The sequence below is a fragment of the Lampetra fluviatilis genome (assembly GCF_964198595.1).
Source record: "Lampetra fluviatilis chromosome 45 unlocalized genomic scaffold, kcLamFluv1.1 SUPER_45_unloc_3, whole genome shotgun sequence".
NCBI lineage: Eukaryota > Metazoa > Chordata > Hyperoartia > Petromyzontiformes > Petromyzontidae > Lampetra > Lampetra fluviatilis.
In genome coordinates, this window is record NW_027620427.1 from 232089 (window position 1) to 250913 (window position 18825).

Below are 18825 nucleotides of genomic sequence, written 5' to 3' on the forward strand. Positions count from 1 at the left end.
TGTCTCCCTCACCCCGTGTCTCCCTCACCCCGTGTCTCACTCACCCCCGTGTCTCCCTCACCACGTGTCTCCCTCACCCCGTGTCTCCCTCACCCCGTGTCTCCCTCACCCCGTGTCTCCCTCACCCCCGTGTCTCCCTCACCCCGTGTCTCCCTCACCCCGTGTCTCCCTCACCCCGTGTCTCCCTCACCCCGTGTCTCCCTCACCCCGTGTCTCCCTCACCCCGTGTCTCCCTCACCCCGTGTCTCACTCACCCCGTGTCTCCCTCACCCCGTGTCTCCCTCACCCCGTGTCTCCCTCACCCCGTGTCTCCCTCACCCCGTGTCTCCCTCACCCCGTGTCTCCCTCACCCCGTGTCTCCCTCACCACGTGTCTCCCTCACCCCGTGTCTCCCTCACCCCGTGTCTCCCTCACCCCGTGTCTCCCCCTCCCCGTACGTCTCCCTCACCGTGTCTCTCTCCCCGTCCGTCTCCCTCCCCACGTGTCTCTCACCCCACGTGTCTCTCACCCCGTGTCTCCCTCACCCCGTGTCTCCCTCACCCCCGTGTCTCCCTCACCCCGTGTCTCCCTCACCCCGTGTCTCCCTCACCCCGTGTCTCCCCCTCCCCGTACGTCTCCCTCACCGTGTCTCTCTCCCCGTCCGTCTCCCTCCCCACGTGTCTCCCTCCCCACGTGTCTCTCACCCCGTGTCTCCCTCACCCCGTGTCTCCCTCCCCACGTGTCTCCCCCATCCCTCAACCGGGCCACACCACGGCACAAACAGATCGTGCGAGACACCCAACGGGGGGAGAGGTTTTTTTCCCGTTTTATTACAGAGCCACCGCTGCCACCAAACGCATCGCAGGAGTGCGCACACAGACACAACAACACACACACAGCCACAACACACACAGCGACACAACACAACCCGCGTGTCTGAGTGTGTGTGTGTGTCTCTGTGAGTGTGTCTCCGAGTGTCTGTGTGCGTGTCTCTGTGTGTGTCTGTGTGTGTGCGTGTCTGTGTCTGTGCGTGTCTGAGTATCTCTGTGAGCGTGTCTCCGAGTGTCTGTGTGCGTGTCTCTGTGAGTGTCTGTGTGTGTGCGTGTCTGTGTCTGTGCGTGTCTGAGTATCTCTGTGAGCGTGTCTCCGAGTGTCTGTGTGCGTGTCTCTGTGAGTGTCTGTGTGTGTGCGTGTCTGTGTCTGTGCGTGTCTGAGTATCTCTGTGAGCGTGTCTCCGAGTGTCTGTGTGCGTGTCTCTGTGAGTGTCTGTGTGTGTGCGTGTCTGTGCGTGTCTGAGTATCTCTGTGAGCGTGTCTCCGAGTGTCTGTGTGCGTGTCTCTGTGAGTGTCTGTGTGTGTGCGTGTGTGTGCGTGTCTGAGTATCTCTGTGAGCGTGTCTCCGAGTGTCTGTGTGCGTGTCTGTGTGTGTGTACGTGCGCGTGTCTGTGTGTGTGTGCGCGTGTCTGTCTGTGTGCGTGTCTGTGTGTGTGCGTGTCTGTGCGTGTCCGAGTGAGTGGGTGGGTACGGTGCGTCTGCGCCCGCGTTCTCTAAAGGCGTCTGCCCCTGCGACCTCCCTTTCTGCGTGTGCTGTCCGAGGGAATGGGAGTCACGTCCTCTGTGGGAGACGCAGGCAGAGAAAGACACAGAGAGAGACGCAGAGAGAGACGCAGAGAGACAGACACAGAGAGACGCAGAGAGACAGACGCAGAGAGAGACGCAGAGAGAGACGCAGAGAGACGCAGAGACGCAGAGAGAGACACAGAGACGCAGAGAGAGACGCAGAGAGACAGACGCAGAGAGAGACGCAGAGAGAGACGCAGAGAGAGACGCAGAGAGAGACACAGAGACGCAGAGAAAGACAGACACAGAGAGAGACACAGAGAAAGACACAGAGAGAGACAGACACAGAGAGACAGACACAGAGAGACACAGAGAGACAGACACAGAGAGACACAGAGAGACAGACACAGAGAGAGACGCAGAGAGAGACGCAGAGAGAGACGCAGAGAGAGACGCAGAGAGACAGACACAGAGAGACAGACGCAGAGAGAGACGCAGAGAGAGACGCAGAGAGAGACACAGAGAGAGACACAGAGAGACAGACACAGAGAGACAGACACAGAGAGACGCAGAGAGAGACGCAGAGAGAGACGCAGAGAGAGACAGACACAGAGAGACAGAGAGACAGAGAGAGACACAGAGAGACAGACACAGAGAGACAGACGCAGAGAGAGACGCAGAGAGAGACGCAGAGAGAGACGCAGAGACGCAGAGAGAGACGCAGAGAGAGACGGACACAGAGAGACGGACACAGAGAGACAGACGCAGAGAGAGACGCAGAGAGACACAGAGAGACACAGAGAGACAGACGCAGAGAGAGACGCAGAGAGACACAGAGAGACAGACGCAGAGAGAGACGCAGAGAGAGACGCAGAGAGAGAGACACAGACAGAAAAACAGACAGAGACACAGAGAGAGACACAGAGAGAGACACAGAGAGACAGACACAGAGAGACAGACACAGAGAGACGCAGAGAGAGACGCAGGCAGAGACACAGAGAGAGACACAGAGAGAAACAGAGAGACAGACAGAGAGACAGAGAGAGACACAGAGACAGACAGACCGCACCAAGTCAGTTACAGGGAACAATCATTTACACAGAGTGTGTCTGTGTCTATCTGTGTCTGCGTGTCTATCTGTGTGTTTGTCTGTGTGTCTATCTGCGTGTGCCTGTCTCTGTATCTGCGTATGTCTGTGTGAGTCTGTGTGTGTCTATCTGTGTGTCTGTCTGTGTGAGTATGTCTGTGTGTGTCTATCTGTGTGTGCGAGTGAGTGTGTGAGTGTGTCTGTGTGTAAGTGTGTCTGTAAGTGTGTGTGAGTGTGAGTGTATCTGTGTGAGTGTATCTGTGTGAGTGTATCTGTGTGTGTCTGTGTGAGTGTGTGTGTCTGTGTCTCTGTGTGTGTGTCTGTGTGTGTGTGTGTCTGTGTGTATCTGTGTGTCTATCTGTGTGAGTGTGTCTGTGTAAGTGTGTCTGTGTGTGTCTGTGTGTGAGTGTGTGTGTGAGTGAGTGTGTCTGTGTGAGTGTGTCTGTGTGAGTGAGTGTGTCTGTGTGTGCGAGTGTGTCTGTGTGTGCGAGTGTGTCTGTGTGAGTGTGTGTGAGTGTGTCTGTGTGTGTGTGTCTGTGTGAGTGTGTCTGTGCGTGTGAGTGTGTGTCTATCTGTGTGTGTGTCTGTGTGAGTGTGTGTGTGTCTATCTGAGTGTGTGAGTGTGTCTGTGTGTATCTATCTGAGTGTGTGTGTCTATCTGTGTGTTTATCCGAGTCTATCTGTGTGAGTGTGTCTGTGTCTATCTGTGTGTGTATATCTATCTGAGTGTGTCTGTGTCTATCTGCGAGTGTCTCAGTACCGATGCGTCCGATCTTCATGCCGGAGCGAGCCAGCGCCCTCAGTGCAGACTGAGCTCCCGGCCCTGGCGTCTTAGTTCTGGTGAAAACATCAACAACAACATCAACAACATCAACAACAACATCAACAACATCAACAACAACAACATCATCAACATCAACAACAACATCAACAACAACATCAACAACATCAACAACAACACATCAATAACAACATCAACAACATCAACAACAACATCAACAACAACATCAACAACAACATCAACATCATCAACAACAACATCATCAACACATCATCAACAACAACATCAACACATCAACATCAACAACAACATCAACAACACATCAACAACAAGATCAACAAGATCAACAACATCATCAAACACAATATCAACATCAACAATATCAACAACATCAACATCATCATCATCAACAACAACACATCAACAACAACAAAACAACACATCAACAACAACATCAACATCATCAACAACACATCAACAACAACAAAACAACACATCAACAACAACATCAACATCATCAACAACACATCAACAACAACAAAACAACACATCAACAACAACATCAACATCATCAACAACACATCAACAACAACAAAACAACACATCAACAACAACATCAACATCATCATCAACAACACATCAACAACAACAAAACAACACATCAACAACATCAACATCATCATCATCAACAACAACACATCAACAACAACAAAACAACACATCAACAACATCAACATCAACATCATCAACAGCAACAGCATCATCAACAACATCAACGTCACCATCACTACACCGTACACACCGTCATAATGCCAAGCAGCGGTTGTGTGAGTAGTGTATAGTGTATAGTGCAGTGTAGTGTATAGTGTAGTGTATAGTGCAGTGTGTAGTGTAGTGTATAGTGTAGTGTGTAGTGTAGTGTATAGTGTAGTGTGTAGTGTAGTGTATAGTGTAGTGTATAGTGCAGTGTGTAGTGTAGTGTATAGTGTAGTATATAGTGTAGTGTATAGTGTAGTGTGTAGTGTAGTGTATAGTGTAGTGTATAGTGTAGTGTGTAGTGTGGTGTATAGTGTAGTGTATAGTGTAGTGTATAGTGTGGTGTATAGTGTGGTGTATAGTGTAGTGTATAGTGTAGTGTATAGTGTAGTGTGTAGTGTAGTGTGTAGTGTAGTGTATAGTGTAGTGTATAGTGTAGTGTATAGTGTAGTGTATAGTGTAGTGTATAGTGTAGTGTGTAGTGTAGTGTGTAGTGTGTAGTGTAGTGTATAGTGTAGTGTAGTGTGTAGTGTAGTGTATAGTGTAGTGTATAGTGTAGTGTATAGTGTAGTGTAGTGTGTAGTGTAGTGTATAGTGTAGTGTATAGTGTAGTGTATAGTGTAGTGTATAGTGTAGTGTGTAGTGTAGTGTGTAGTGTAGTGTAGTGTGTAGTGTAGTGCATAGTGTAGTGTATAGTGTAGTGTATAGTGTAGTGTATAGTGTAGTGCATAGTGTAGTGTATGGTGTAGTGTATGGTGTAGTGCATAGTGTAGTGTATAGTGTAGTGTATAGTGTAGTGTATAGTGTAGTGTGTAGTGTAGTGTGTAGTGTAGTGTATAGTGTAGTGTATAGTGTAGTGTGTAGTGTAGTGTATAGTGTAGTGTAGTGTAGTAGTGTATAGTGTAGTGTAGTAGTGTAGTGTATAGTGTAGTGTAGTAGTGTAGTGTAGTGTATAGTGTAGTGTATAGTGTAGTGTATAGTGTAGTATATAGTGTAGTAGTGTATAGTGTAGTGTATAGTGTAGTGTAGTAGTGTAGTGTATAGTGTAGTGTATAGTGTGTAATGTAGTGTATAGTGTAGTGTATAGCGTAGTGTAGTAGCGTAGTGTATAGTGTAGTGTACAGTGTAGTAGTGTAGTGTATAGTGTAGTGTGTAGTGTAGTGTATAGTGTAGTGTATAGTGTAGTGTACAGTGTAGTGTACAGTGTAGTGTACAGTGTAGTAGTGTAGTGTATAGTGTAGTGTACAGTGTAGTAGTGTAGTGTATAGTGTAGTGTGTAGTGTAGTGTATAGTGTAGTGTATAGTGTAGTGTATAGTGTAGTGTATAGTGTAGTGTAGTGTATAGTGTAGTGTATAGTGTAGTGTATAGTGTAGTGTATAGTGTAGTGTAGTAGTGTATAGTGTAGTGTATAGTGTAGTGTATAGTGTAGTGTAGTGTATAGTGTAGTGTATAGTGTAGTGTATAGTGTAGTGTATAGTGTAGTGTAGTGTAGTAGTGTATAGTGTAGTGTAGTAGTGTAGTGTATAGTGTAGTGTAGTAGTGTAGTGTAGTGTATAGTGTAGTGTATAGTGTAGTGTATAGTGTAGTATATAGTGTAGTAGTGTATAGTGTAGTGTATAGTGTAGTGTAGTGTATAGTGTAGTGTATAGTGTAGTGTATAGTGTAGTGTATAGTGTAGTGTATAGTGTAGTGTATAGTGTAGTGTATAGTGTAGTGTATAGTGTAGTGTATAGTGTAGTGTATAGTGTAGTGTAGTAGTGTATAGTGTAGTGTAGTAGTGTAGTGTATAGTGTAGTGTAGTAGTGTAGTGTAGTGTATAGTGTAGTGTAGTGTATAGTGTAGTGTATAGTGTAGTATATAGTGTAGTAGTGTATAGTGTAGTGTATAGTGTAGTGTAGTAGTGTAGTGTATAGTGTAGTGTATAGTGTGTAATGTAGTGTATAGTGTAGTGTATAGCGTAGTGTAGTAGTGTAGTGTATAGTGTAGTGTACAGTGTAGTAGTGTAGTGTATAGTGTAGTGTGTAGTGTAGTGTATAGTGTAGTGTATAGTGTAGTGTACAGTGTAGTGTACAGTGTAGTAGTGTAGTGTATAGTGTAGTGTACAGTGTAGTAGTGTAGTGTATAGTGTAGTGTGTAGTGTAGTGTATAGTGTAGTGTATAGTGTAGTGTACAGTGTAGTGTACAGTGTAGTAGTGTAGTGTATAGTGTAGTGTACAGTGTAGTAGTGTAGTGTATAGTGTAGTGTATAGTGTAGTGTATAGTGTAGTGTATAGTGTAGTAGTGTATAGTGTAATAGTGTATAGTGTAGTGTATAGTGTAGTGTGTAGTGTATAGTGTAGTGTATAGTGTAGTGTATAGTGTAGTGTATAGTGTATAGTGTAGTATATAATGTAGTGTATATAGTGTAGTATATAATGTAGTGTATATAGTGTAGTATATAGTAGTTTATAATGTAGTGTATAGTGTAGTGTATAGTGTAGTGTATAATGTAGTGTATAGTGTAGTGTACACAGTGTATAGTATATCTCACCGGTTGCCCCCGGTGGCGCGCAGCTTGATGTGCAGGGCGGTGATGCCCAGCTCTTTGCAGCGGGAGGCGACGTCCTGTGCCGCCAACATGGCGGCGTATACGGAGACGACTCGTCCCTGTCGGCCTTCACCTTCATGCCACCGGTCACACGGCAGATTGTCTCCCTGGGGGGGGCGGGGCAGGTGGGGGGGGGGGGAGACACGGGGGGGAGAGACACGGGGGGGGGAGAGACACGGGGGGGGGGGGGGGGGAGACACGGGGGGGGGGGAGACACGGGGGGGGGGGGAGACACGGGGGGAGAGGAGAGGAGAGACACGCGGGGGAGACACGGGGGGGGGGGAGAGACGGGGGAGACACGGGGGGAGAGGAGAGACACGGGGGGGAGACACGGGGGGGGGGGGAGAGACGGGGGACACACGGGGGGAGACACGGGGGGGGGGGGAGACACGGGGGGGGGGGAGACACGGGGGGAGAGGAGAGACACGGGGGGGAGACACGGGGGGAGAGGAGAGACACGGGGGGGAGACACGGGGGGGGGGGAGAGACGGGGGGACACACGGGGGGAGACACGGGGGGGGGGGGAGACACGGGGGGGGGGGAGACACGGGGGGAGAGGAGAGACACGGGGGGGAGACACGGGGGGAGAGGAGAGACACGGGGGGAGACACGGGGGGGGGGGAGAGACGGGGGACACACGGGGGGGAGACACGGGGGGGGGGGGGAGACACGGGGGGGGGGGGAGACACGGGGGGAGAGGAGAGACACGGGGGGGGAGACACGGGGGGGGGGGAGAGACGGGGGAGACACGGGGGGGAGAGGGGAGACACGGGGGGGGGGGAGACACGGGGGGAGAGGAGAGACACGGGGGGGAGACACGGGGGGGGGGGGGGAGAAGAGACACGGGGGGGAGACACGGGAGGGGGGGAGACACGGGGAAGGAAAGGAATCGGCATGAATTTTAATTATTGGGTGAATTGACGAACGAGTGACTGAACTAGCGACTGAGTTGTCAAGCGAGTGGCTGAGTGGTTGAGCGAGTGACTGAACTAGTGACTGAGTGGTCAAGCGAGTGACTGAGTGGTTGAGCGAGTGACTGAGTGGTCGAGCGAGTGACTGAGTGGTTGAGCGAGTGACTGAGTTGTCAAGCGAGTGACTGAGTGGTTGAGCGAGTGACTGAACTAGTGACTGAGTGGTCGAGCGAGTGACTGAGTGGTTGAGCGAGTGACTGAACTAGCGACTGAGTTGTCAAGCGAGTGACTGAGTGGTTGAGCGAGTGACTGAACTAGTGACTGAGTTGTCAAGCGAGTGACTGAGTGGTTGAGCGAGTGACTGAACTAGTGACTGAGTGGTCGAGCGAGTGACTGAGTGGTCGAGCGAGTGACTGAGTGGTCGAGCGAGTGACTGAGTGGTCGAGCGAGTGACTGAGTGGTCGAGCGAGTGACTGAGTGGTCAAGCGAGTGACTGAACTAGTGACTGAGTGGTCGAGCGAGTGACTGAGTGGTCAAGCGAGTGACTGAACTAGTGACTGAGTGGTCGAGCGAGTGACTGAACGAGCGAGTGACTGAGTGGTCGAGCGAGTGACTGAGTGGTCGAGCGAGTGACTGAGTGGTCAAGCGAGTGACTGAACTAGTGACTGAGTGGTCGAGCGAGTGACTGAGTGGTCAAGCGAGTGACTGAACTAGTGACTGAGTGGTCGAGCGAGTGACTGAGTGGTCGAGCGAGTGACTGAACGAGCGAGTGACTGAGTGGTCAAGCGAGTGACTGAGTGGTCAAGCGAGTGACTGAGTGGTCGAGCGAGTGACTGAGTGGTCAAGCGAGTGACTGAGTGGTCAAGCGAGTGACTGAACTAGTGACTGAGTGGTCGAGCGAGTGACTGAGTGGTCAAGCGAGTGACTGAACTAGTGACTTAGTGGTCGAGCGAGTGACTGAGTGGTCAAGCGAGTGACTGAGTGGTCAAGCGAGTGACTGAACTAGTGACTTAGTGGTCGAGCGAGTGACTGAGTGGTCGAGCGAGTGACTGAACTAGTGACTGAGTGGTCGAGCGAGTGACTGAGTGGTCGAGCGAGTGACTGAGTGGTCAAGCGAGTGACTGAGTGGTCAAGCGAGTGACTGAACTAGTGACTTAGTGGTCGAGCGAGTGACTGAGTGGTCGAGCGAGTGACTGAGTGGTCAAGCGAGTGACTGAACTAGTGACTGAGTGGTCGAGCGAGTGACTGAGTGGTCGAGCGAGTGACTGAGTGGTCGAGCGAGTGACTGAGTGGTCGAGCGAGTGACTGAGTGGTCAAGCGAGTGACTGAACTAGTGACTGAGTGGTCGAGCGAGTGACTGAGTGGTCGAGTGAGTGACTGAGTGGTCGAGCGAGTGACTGAGTGGTCGAGTGAGTGACTGAGTGGTCGAGCGAGTGACTTAGTGGTCGAGCGAGTGACTGAGTGGTCGAGCGAGTGACTGAGTGGTCAAGCGAGTGACTGAACTAGTGACTGAGTGGTCGAGCGAGTGACTGAGTGGTCGAGCGAGTGACTGAGTGGTCAAGCGAGTGACTGAGTGGTCAAGCGAGTGACTGAGTGGTCAAGCGAGTGACTGAGTGGTCGAGTGAGTGACTGAGTGGTCGAGTGAGTGACTGAGTGGTCAAGCGAGTGACTGAGTGGTCGAGTGAGTGACTGAGTGGTCAAGCGAGTGACTGAGTGGTCAAGCGAGTGACTGAGTGGTCGAGTGAGTGACTGAGTGGTCAAGCGAGTGACTGAACTAGTGACTTAGTGGTCGAGCGAGTGACTGAGTGGTCGAGCGAGTGACTGAGTGGTCAAGCGAGTGACTGAGTGGTCGAGTGAGTGACTGAGTGGTCAAGCGAGTGACTGAACTAGTGACTGAGTGGTCGAGCGAGTGACTGAGTGGTCGAGCGAGTGACTGAGTGGTCGAGTGAGTGACTGAACTAGTGACTTAGTGGTCGAGCGAGTGACTGAGTGGTCAAGCGAGTGACTGAGTGGTCAAGCGAGTGACTGAACTAGTGACTGAGTTGTCAAGCGAGTGACTGAGTGGTTGAGCGAGTGACTGAACTAGTGACTGAGTGGTCGAGCGAGTGACTGAGTGGTCGAGCGAGTGACTGAGTGGTCGAGCGAGTGACTGAGTGGTCAAGCGAGTGACTGAACTAGTGACTGAGTGGTCGAGCGAGTGACTGAGTGGTCGAGCGAGTGACTGAGTGGTCGAGTGAGTGACTGAGTGGTCGAGTGAGTGACTGAGTGGTCGAGCGAGTGACTGAGTGGTCGAGCGAGTGACTGAACTAGTGACTGAGTGGTCGAGTGAGTGACTGAGTGGTCGAGTGAGTGACTGAGTGGTCGAGCGAGTGACTGAGTGGTCGAGCGAGTGACTGAACTAGTGACTGAGTGGTCGAGTGAGTGACTGAGTGGTCGAGCGAGTGACTGAGTGGTCGAGTGAGTGACTTGAGTGGTCGAGTGAGTGACTGAGTGGTCGAGCGAGTGACTGAGTGGTCGAGCGAGTGACTGAGTGGTCGAGCGAGTGACTGAACTAGTGACTGAGTGGTCGAGTGAGTGACTGAGTGGTCGAGCGAGTGACTGAGTGGTCGAGTGAGTGACTTGAGTGGTCGAGTGAGTGACTGAGTGGTCGAGCGAGTGACTTAGTGGTCGAGCGAGTGACTGAGTGGTCGAGCGAGTGACTGAACGAGCGAGTGACTGAGTGGTCGAGCGAGTGACTGAGTGGTCAAGCGAGTGGCTGAGTGGTCGAGCGAGTGACTGAACTAGTGACTGAGTGGTCGAGCGAGTGACTGAGTGGTCGAGCGAGTGACTGAACTAGTGACTGAGTGGTCGAACGAGTGACTGAGTGGTCGAGCGAGTGACTGAACGAGCGAGTGACTGAGTGGTCAAGCGAGTGACTGAGTGGTCAAGCGAGTGACTGAGTGGTCGAGCGAGTGACCGAGTGGTCGAGCGAGTGACTGAACGAGCGAGCGACTGAACGAGCGAGCGACTTAGTGATCGAGTGAGTGACTGGACACTGCGTCTCCCCCCCCCCCCGTGCCCTCCCCCCCTCCCGCCACTGTCCCTCCCACCCGGCCCGGCCCCCACCCACGGCGGTGAGGGGTGGGGGTGGGGTTAACGCCGTGACGTCACCCCGGGCACGTGGTGGGGAGGCGGAGTCTGTCCCACGGCTGGGAAGGGGACCAGGCAAGGCAGCGGCCTAGACCCCAAGGTTTCGTGGTTCCACAAACGGTCGAAAAACTCCCGACGCTCTATCGGTGGCTCGCAAGATGTTGACCACCTCGCCCGGTGCACGGGAGGTCCGTCGGTTCTACCCCGTGACCCTGTGGGATGTTGACTACCTCGCCCGGTGCGCGGGAGGTCGTGGTTTCCATCACGTGACACTGGGAGATGTTGACTACCTCGCATGGTCTACAGGAGGTCGTGGGTTTGATCCCGTGACCCTGGGAGATGTTGACTACCTCGCCTGGTCTACAGGAGGTCTGTGGGTTCCATCACGTGACCCTGTGAGATGTTGACTACTTCGCCTGGTCTACAGGAGGTCGTGGGTTCGATCCCAGACACTGTGAGATGTTGACTACCTCGCCTGGTCTACAGAAGGTCGTGGGTTCCATCCCATGACACTGTGAGATGTTGACTACCTCGCCTGGTCTACAGGAGGTCGTGGGTTCCATCCCGTGACCCTGACGATGCCTGCTGCTGCTGCTGTATATTTGGTGATGGCTCACGCCTGAAAGAGCTACACAGCAGCTGAGTGTACTAGCGAGTGTGTGGGTGAGTGTCTGGGTGAGTGTCTGGGTGAGTGAGTGTGCGGGTGAGTGAGTGTCTGAGTGAGTGTCTGGGTGAGTGTCTGGGTGAGTGAGTGTGTGGGTGAGTGAGTGTGTGGGTGAGTGAGTGTCTGGGTGAGAGTGGGTGAGTGTCTGGGTGAGAGTGGGTGTGGGTGAGTGAGTGTGCAGGTGAGTGAGTGTCTGGGTGAGTGTCTGGGTGAGTGTCTGGGTGAGTGAGTGTGTGGGTGAGTGAGTGTCTGGGTGAGAGTGGGTGAGTGTCTGGGTGAGAGTGGGTGTGGGTGAGTGAGTGTGCAGGTGAGTGAGTGTCTGGGTGAGTGTCTGGGTGAGTGAGTGTGTGGGTGAGTGAGTGTCTGGGTGAGAGTGGGTGAGTGTCTGGGTGAGAGTGGGTGTGGGTGAGTGAGTGTGCAGGTGAGTGAGTGTCGGGGTGAGTGAGTGTGCAGGTGTGTGAGTGTCGGGGTGAGTGAGTGTACGGGTGAGTGTCTGGGTGAGTGTGTGGGTGGGTGAGACTGGGTGAGTGTCTTGTTAAGTGGATTTGCAGGTGAGTGTCTGTGTGATTGAGTGTCTGGTTTAGTGTCTGGTTGAGTGAGTGGGTGAGTGAGCAAGTGGGTGAGCGCGTGGATGAGCGCGTGGATGAGCGCGTGGGTGAGCGAGTGGGTGAGCGCATGGGTGAGTGAGTGTCTGGGTGAGTGTGTGGGTGAGTGTCTGTGTGAGTGTCTGTGTGAGTGTCTGTGTGCCTGGTTTAGTGTCTGGTTAGGCGAGTGTCTGTTTGAGTGAGTGGGTGAGTGAGTGGGTGAGTGAGTGAGTGGGTGAGTGAGTGAGCGCGTGGGCGAGCGCGCGGGCGAGCGAGTGGGTGAGCGAGTGGGTGAGCGCGTGGATCGCCCCCCAGACCCGCCACTCACTTTCCCGAGAGATCCGTGACGTGCACGAACGTGTCGTTGAAAGAGGCGAAGATGTGTGCCACTCCGAAGACGTTCTCGCCCTCGGCCACCTGCGGGCCCAGGCTGATCACCTGTTCCTCCTTCTTTTCCTTTCCCTTGCGAGGAGCCATCGCTGCAAGTGGGGGCGGCGAGGGGTTTGTCTGCGCGCAACACGCACGGAGAGAGAGAGACGCGCGCGCGGTTAGACAGAGAGACACTGACAGCGAGAGAGGCAGAGAGAGACACGGTGAGATAGAGAGACACGCATAGAGACAGCGAGAGACAGACACACGCACGGAGAGAGAGACACGCGCACGGTGAGACAGAGAGACATGGTGAGACAGACACACACGCAGTGAACCAGAGACACGCAGAGAGAGACAGCGAGAGACAGACACACACACGGTGAGACAGAGACAAGCGGTGAGACAGAGACACGTAGAGAGAGAGACAGAGAGAGACAGACACACACACGGTGAGACAGAGAGACACACGGTGAGACAGAGACACGCAGAGAGAGAGACAGAGAGAGACACGGTGAGACAGACACACGGTGAGACAGAGAGACACTGACAGCGAGAGAGGCAGAGAGAGAAACACACGGTGAGAAAGACAGAGAGACACGGTGAGACAGAGACACACACGCGGTGAGACAGACACACGGTGAGACAGAGAGACACACGGTGAGACAGAGACACACTGACAGAGAGAGAGGCAGAGAGAGAAACACGCGGGGAGACAGACACACACGGTGAGACGGAGACACGCAGAGAGAGAGACAGAGACACGCAGAGAGAGAGACAGAGAGAGACACGGTGAGACAGACACACGGTGAGACAGAGAGACACTGACAGAGAGAGAGGCAGAGAGAGAAACACGCGGGGAGACAGAGAGACACACGGTGAGAAAGAGAGACACGGTGAGACAGACACACGGTGAGACAGAGAGACACACGGTGAGACAGAGACACGCAGAGAGAGAGACAGAGAGAGACACGGTGAGACAGACACACGGTGAGACAGAGAGACACTGACAGAGAGAGAGGCAGAGAGAGAAACACGCGGGGAGACAGAGAGACACACGGTGAGAAAGAGAGACACGGTGAGACAGACACACGGTGAGACAGAGAGACACACGGTGAGACAGAGACACGCAGAGAGAGAGACACGGTGAGACAGACACACGGTGAGACAGAGAGAGACTGACAGCGAGAGAGGCAGAGAGAGAAACACGTGGGGAGACAGACACACACGGTGAGACAGAGACACGCAGAGAGAGAGACAGAGACACGCAGAGAGAGAGACAGAGAGAGACACGGTGAGACAGACACACGGTGAGACAGACAGACACTGACAGAGAGAGAGGCAGAGAGAGAAACACGCGGTGAGACAGAGAGACACGCATAGAGAGAGACAGAGACACACACGGTGAGACAGAGATACACGGTGAGACAGTGACACACACACGGTGTCAGACACACGGTGAGACAGAGACACACACGGTGAGACAGAGAGAGACACGGTAAGACAGACACACAGTGAGACAGACAGAGACAAGCGGTGAGACAGAGAGACACTGACAGCGAGAGAGGCCGAGAGAGAAACACGCGGGGAGACAGAGACACACGGTGAGACAGAGACACGTAGAGAGACAGAGAGAGACACGGTGAGACAGACACACGGTGAGACAGAGAGACACTGACAGAGAGAGAGGCAGAGAGAGAAACACGCGGGGAGACAGAGAGACACACGGTGAGAAAGACAGAGAGACACGGTGAGACAGAGACACACACGCGGTGAGACAGAGACACACGCGGTGAGACAGAGACACGCAGAAAGTGAGACAGAGACACACACGCGGTGAGACAGAGACACACGCGGTGAGACAGAGACACACACGCGGTGAGACAGAGACACACGCGGTGAGACAGAGACACGCAGAAAGTGAGACAGAGACACACACGCGGTGAGACAGAGACACACGCGGTGAGACAGAGACACGCAGAGAGTGAGACAGAGACACACGCGGTGAGACAGAGACAAGCGGTGAGACAGAGAGACACGCATAGAGAGAGACAGAGAGAGACAGACACACGGTGAGACAGAGACACACGGTGAGACAGACACTGACATCGATTATCTGAACCGGTCCTGGGCCTCCGCTAGGTCGACTCAGCCTCAAACGAGTACCTGGTGTAGCGGTGGTGGTAATGATGGTGGTGGTCATGATGGTGGTAATGATAATTATGGTGGTAATGATGATGGTAATGGTGGTGGTAACGATGGTGGTGATGATGGTGGTGATGGTGGTAATGATGATGGTAATGGTGGTGGTAACGATGGTGGTAACGATGGTGGTGATGATGGTGGTGATGATGGTGGTGATGATGGTGGTGATGATGGTGGTGATGGTGGTAATGATGATGGTAATGGTGGTGGTAACGATGGTGGTAACGATGGTGGTGATGATGGTGGTGATGATGGTGGTGATGGTGGTGATGATGGTGGTGATGGTGGTAATGATGATGGTAATGGTGGTGGTAACGATGGTGGTGATGATGGTGGTGATGGTGGTAATGATGATGGTAATGGTGGTGGTAACGATGGTGGTAACGATGGTGGTGATGATGGTGGTGATGATGGTGGTGATGATGGTGGTGATGATGGTGGTGATGGTGGTAATGATGATGGTAATGGTGGTGGTAACGATGGTGGTAACGATGGTGGTGATGATGGTGGTGATGATGGTGGTGATGGTGGTGATGATGGTGGTGATGGTGGTAATGATGATGGTAATGGTGGTGGTAACGATGGTGGTGATGATGGTGGTGATGATGGTGGTGATGATGGTGGTGATGATGGTGGTGATGATGGTGGTGATGGTGGTAATGATGATGGTGGTGATGATGGTGGTGATGATGGTGGTGATGATGGTGGTGATGGTGGTAATGATGATGGTGGTGATGATTGTGGTAATGTTGATGGCAATGTTTATGGTGTTAATGATGGTGTAGCGGTGGTGTTGATTGTGATGGTGTTAATGATGGTGTAGCGGTGGTGTTGATTGTGATGGTGTTAATGATGGTGTAGCGGTGGTGTTGATTGTGATGGTGGTAATGATGGTGTAGCGGTGGTGGTGTAGTGAACATCGCTAGCACTTGGGGAGACAAAGGCGGCCGGGCGTGGTGCTGGTAGCCACCCACCCCTCTGTGTGTGCCACAGCACTTGCCTCTACAGCCTATTAGGGGCTACACGGGGGATCTTTGTCTCTGTATCTACGTCTGTTTCAGAGTGTCTGTGTTGTGTTCACGTGGTGATGATGGTGGTGTCTCTACCCTGTGTCTCTCTACCCTGTGTGTCTCTACCCTGTGTGTCTCTACCCTGTGTGTCTCTACCCTGCGTGTCTCTACCCTGCGTCTCTCTACCCTGCGTCTCTCTACCCTGTGTCTCTCTACCCTGTGTCTCTCTACCCTGTGTGTCTCTACCCTGTGTGTCTCTACGCTGTGTCTCTCTACGCTGTGTCTCTCTACCCTGCGTGTCTCTACCCTGTCTCTCTACCCTGGGTGTCTCTACCCTGTGTCTCTCTACCCTGTGTGTATCTACCCTGTGTGTCTCTACCCCATGTGTCTCTACCCCATGTATCTCTCTACCCCGTGTCTCTCTACCCCGTGTCTCTCTATGCTGTGTGTCTCTACGCTGTGTCTCTCTACGCTGTGTCTCTACCCTGCGTGTCTCTACCCTGCGTCTCTCTACCCTGTGTCTCTCTACCCTGTGTCTCTACCCTGTGTCTCTCTACCCTGTGTCTCTCTACCCTGCGTGTCTCTACCCTGCGTGTCTCTACCCTGCGTGTCTCTACCCTGTGTCTCTACCCTGTGTGTCTCTACCCTGTGTCTCTCTACCCTGTGTCTCTCTACCCTGTGTCTCTCTACCCTGTGTCTCTCTACCCTGTCTCTCTACCCCGTGTGTCTCTACCCTGCGTGTCTCTACGATGTGTTTCTCTACCCTGTTTGTCTCTACCCTGTGTCTCTACCCTGTCTCTCTACCCTGTCTCTCTACCCCGTGTGTCTCTACCCTGTGTCTCTCTACGATGTGTGTCTCTACCCTGTGTGTCTCTACCCTGTGTGTCTCTACGATGTGTGTCTCTACCCTGCGTGTCGTCTAGCCCACGTGTTAGTGTCTGTCTCAGTGTGACCACCACCACCATCATCATCACAGCCATGGTCTATCCACTGCTGGAGACACAGATAAAACACTCGCAGAGACAGACACAAGACAAAGATCCCCCAGGTAGCCTCTAACAGGGCTGTAGGGGCAAGTGCTGTTAGTAGTATCACCTACACAAAGATCCCCCAGGTAGCCTCTAACAGGGCTGTAGGGGCAAGTGCTGTTAGTAGAATCACCTACAAACAAAGATCCCCCGTGTAGCCTCTAACAGGCTGTAGGGGCAAGTGCTGTTAGTAGTATCACCTACACAGACAAAGATCCCCCAGGTAGCCTCTAACAGGCTGTAGGGGCAAGTGCTGTTAGTAGTATCACCTACACAGACAAAGATCCCCCAGGTAGCCTCTAACAGGGCTGTAGGGGCAAGTGCTGTTAGTAGAATCACCTACAAAGATCCCCCGTGTAGCCTCTAGCAGGCTGTTAGGGCAAGTGCTGTTAGTAGTATCACCTACACACAGACAAAGACCCCCCGTGTAGCCTCTAACAGGCTGTAGGGGCAAGTGCTGTTAGCGAGCAGCTACCTATGAAGGCTACCGGCACTGTGACACACGCAGAGGGTAGTGTGGGTGGGTGGCAACCAGCACCACCACGCCCGGCCGCCTTTGTCTCTCCCAGTGCTAGCGATGTTCACTACACTACACCCCTACACCAGGTGCTCATTTGAGGCTGAGTCGACCTAGGGGAGGCCCAGGAGCGGTTCAGATAATCGTCACCGGTGGTGGCCGTGAGCGGGAATCGAACTCGGTTCGCCGGGTTCATAGCGCAGCGAAGCGCTACTACTACACTACCGCTACACACACACAGACACACGCACACATATAGACACACTCACACACAGACACTCACACACATAGACACACACAGACACTCACACAGACACACACATAGACACACTCACACACACAGCCACACACACAGACAGCCACTCACACATAGACACTCAGAAATAGACAGCCACTCACACAGACACACTCACACAGACAGCCACTCACACATAGACACACTCACACAGACAGCCACTCACACACAGGCACACACAGAGACACTCACACACACGTGGACATACACGCGGTCACACACAGCCACACACATAGACAGCCACACACACAGACACTCACACACATAGACAGCCACACACACACGGACACACACGTGGTCACACACACACAGACAGCCACACATAGCCAGCCACACACAGACACTCACACACATAGACAGCCACACTCACACATAGCCAGCCACACACAGACACTCACACATATAGACACTCACACACAGACACACGCGGTCACACACAGCCACTTACAGAAAGCCACACTCACACATGGACACACACACGTGGACACAGCCACTCACACACCAAGCCACACTCTCACACATAGACAGGCCACACACACATGGACACACACACAGCCACACACAGACGCACAGACACTCACACATGGACACACAGACAGCCACTCGCACAGCCACTCACACACAGAAAGCGACACACAGACACTCACACACATAGATAAACACACACACAGACTTAGACACCCTACAGAAGCGAACAGAGCCTGAGGCCTAGGCCTAACCTAGGCTAGGCCTAGCCTAGGCCCGCGCCGTGTAGATTTCTCTACCACTCCCCTCACGACGCCGATTAAAGTTTTTAAAGATTTTAGTTTTTTTTCCGACGCAAACACTAAAAGGCGGCACCGCGACGTCGGGCGGACGTCTGCGCGGGCGACTTTTAGCGACGGATGGCGACGGATTGAGGCGATCACGAACCTGGCACGGGGGAGAGGCCGCGCGGGTCGCTTGCGCTGAGTCGAGCGCGCGAAAGAAGGAGCGAGGGGAGGGGCTGGTGGGGGGGTAAACCGCGCTCAAGTCTCGCGAGAGTTGGTCAAAGGCTCACCGTGAAGGATGCGGGGGGGGGAGGGGCGCGAGATCTCGCGAGAGTTTGATGACGAACGGCACCTCCCCCTTTAGCCAAACAAAAAAAGGTGGGGGGGGGAGGGGCGCGAGATCTCGCGAGAGTTCGTTGACGAGCGGGACCTCCCCCCTCCGCCAAACAAAAGGGGGGGGGGGGAGAGGCGCGAGATCTCGCGGGAGTTCGTTGACGAACGGCACCTCCCCCTTTAGCCAAACAAAAAAAGGTGGGGGGGAAGGGGGCGCGAGATCTCGCGAGAGTTTGTTGACGAACGGCACCTCCCCCTTTAGCCAAACAAAAAAAGGTGGG

At 53.1% G+C, this 18825-nt stretch overlaps 1 protein-coding gene across 1 annotated transcript; it reads right to left on the reverse strand.

Annotated features, from left to right (window-relative positions):
• Window positions 1-789: 789 nt before the first annotated feature.
• Window positions 790-18476, reverse strand: RPS14 (ribosomal protein S14). The gene is given in 6 exon segments (XM_078884485.1): window positions 790-1593; window positions 3386-3462; window positions 6694-6791; window positions 6794-6857; window positions 12367-12545; window positions 18375-18476. Coding segments are annotated over 5 exon segments (456 nt in total). The 5' UTR covers window positions 12516-12545; window positions 18375-18476; the 3' UTR covers window positions 790-1525.
• Between the last annotated feature and the right edge of the window lie 349 nt (window positions 18477-18825).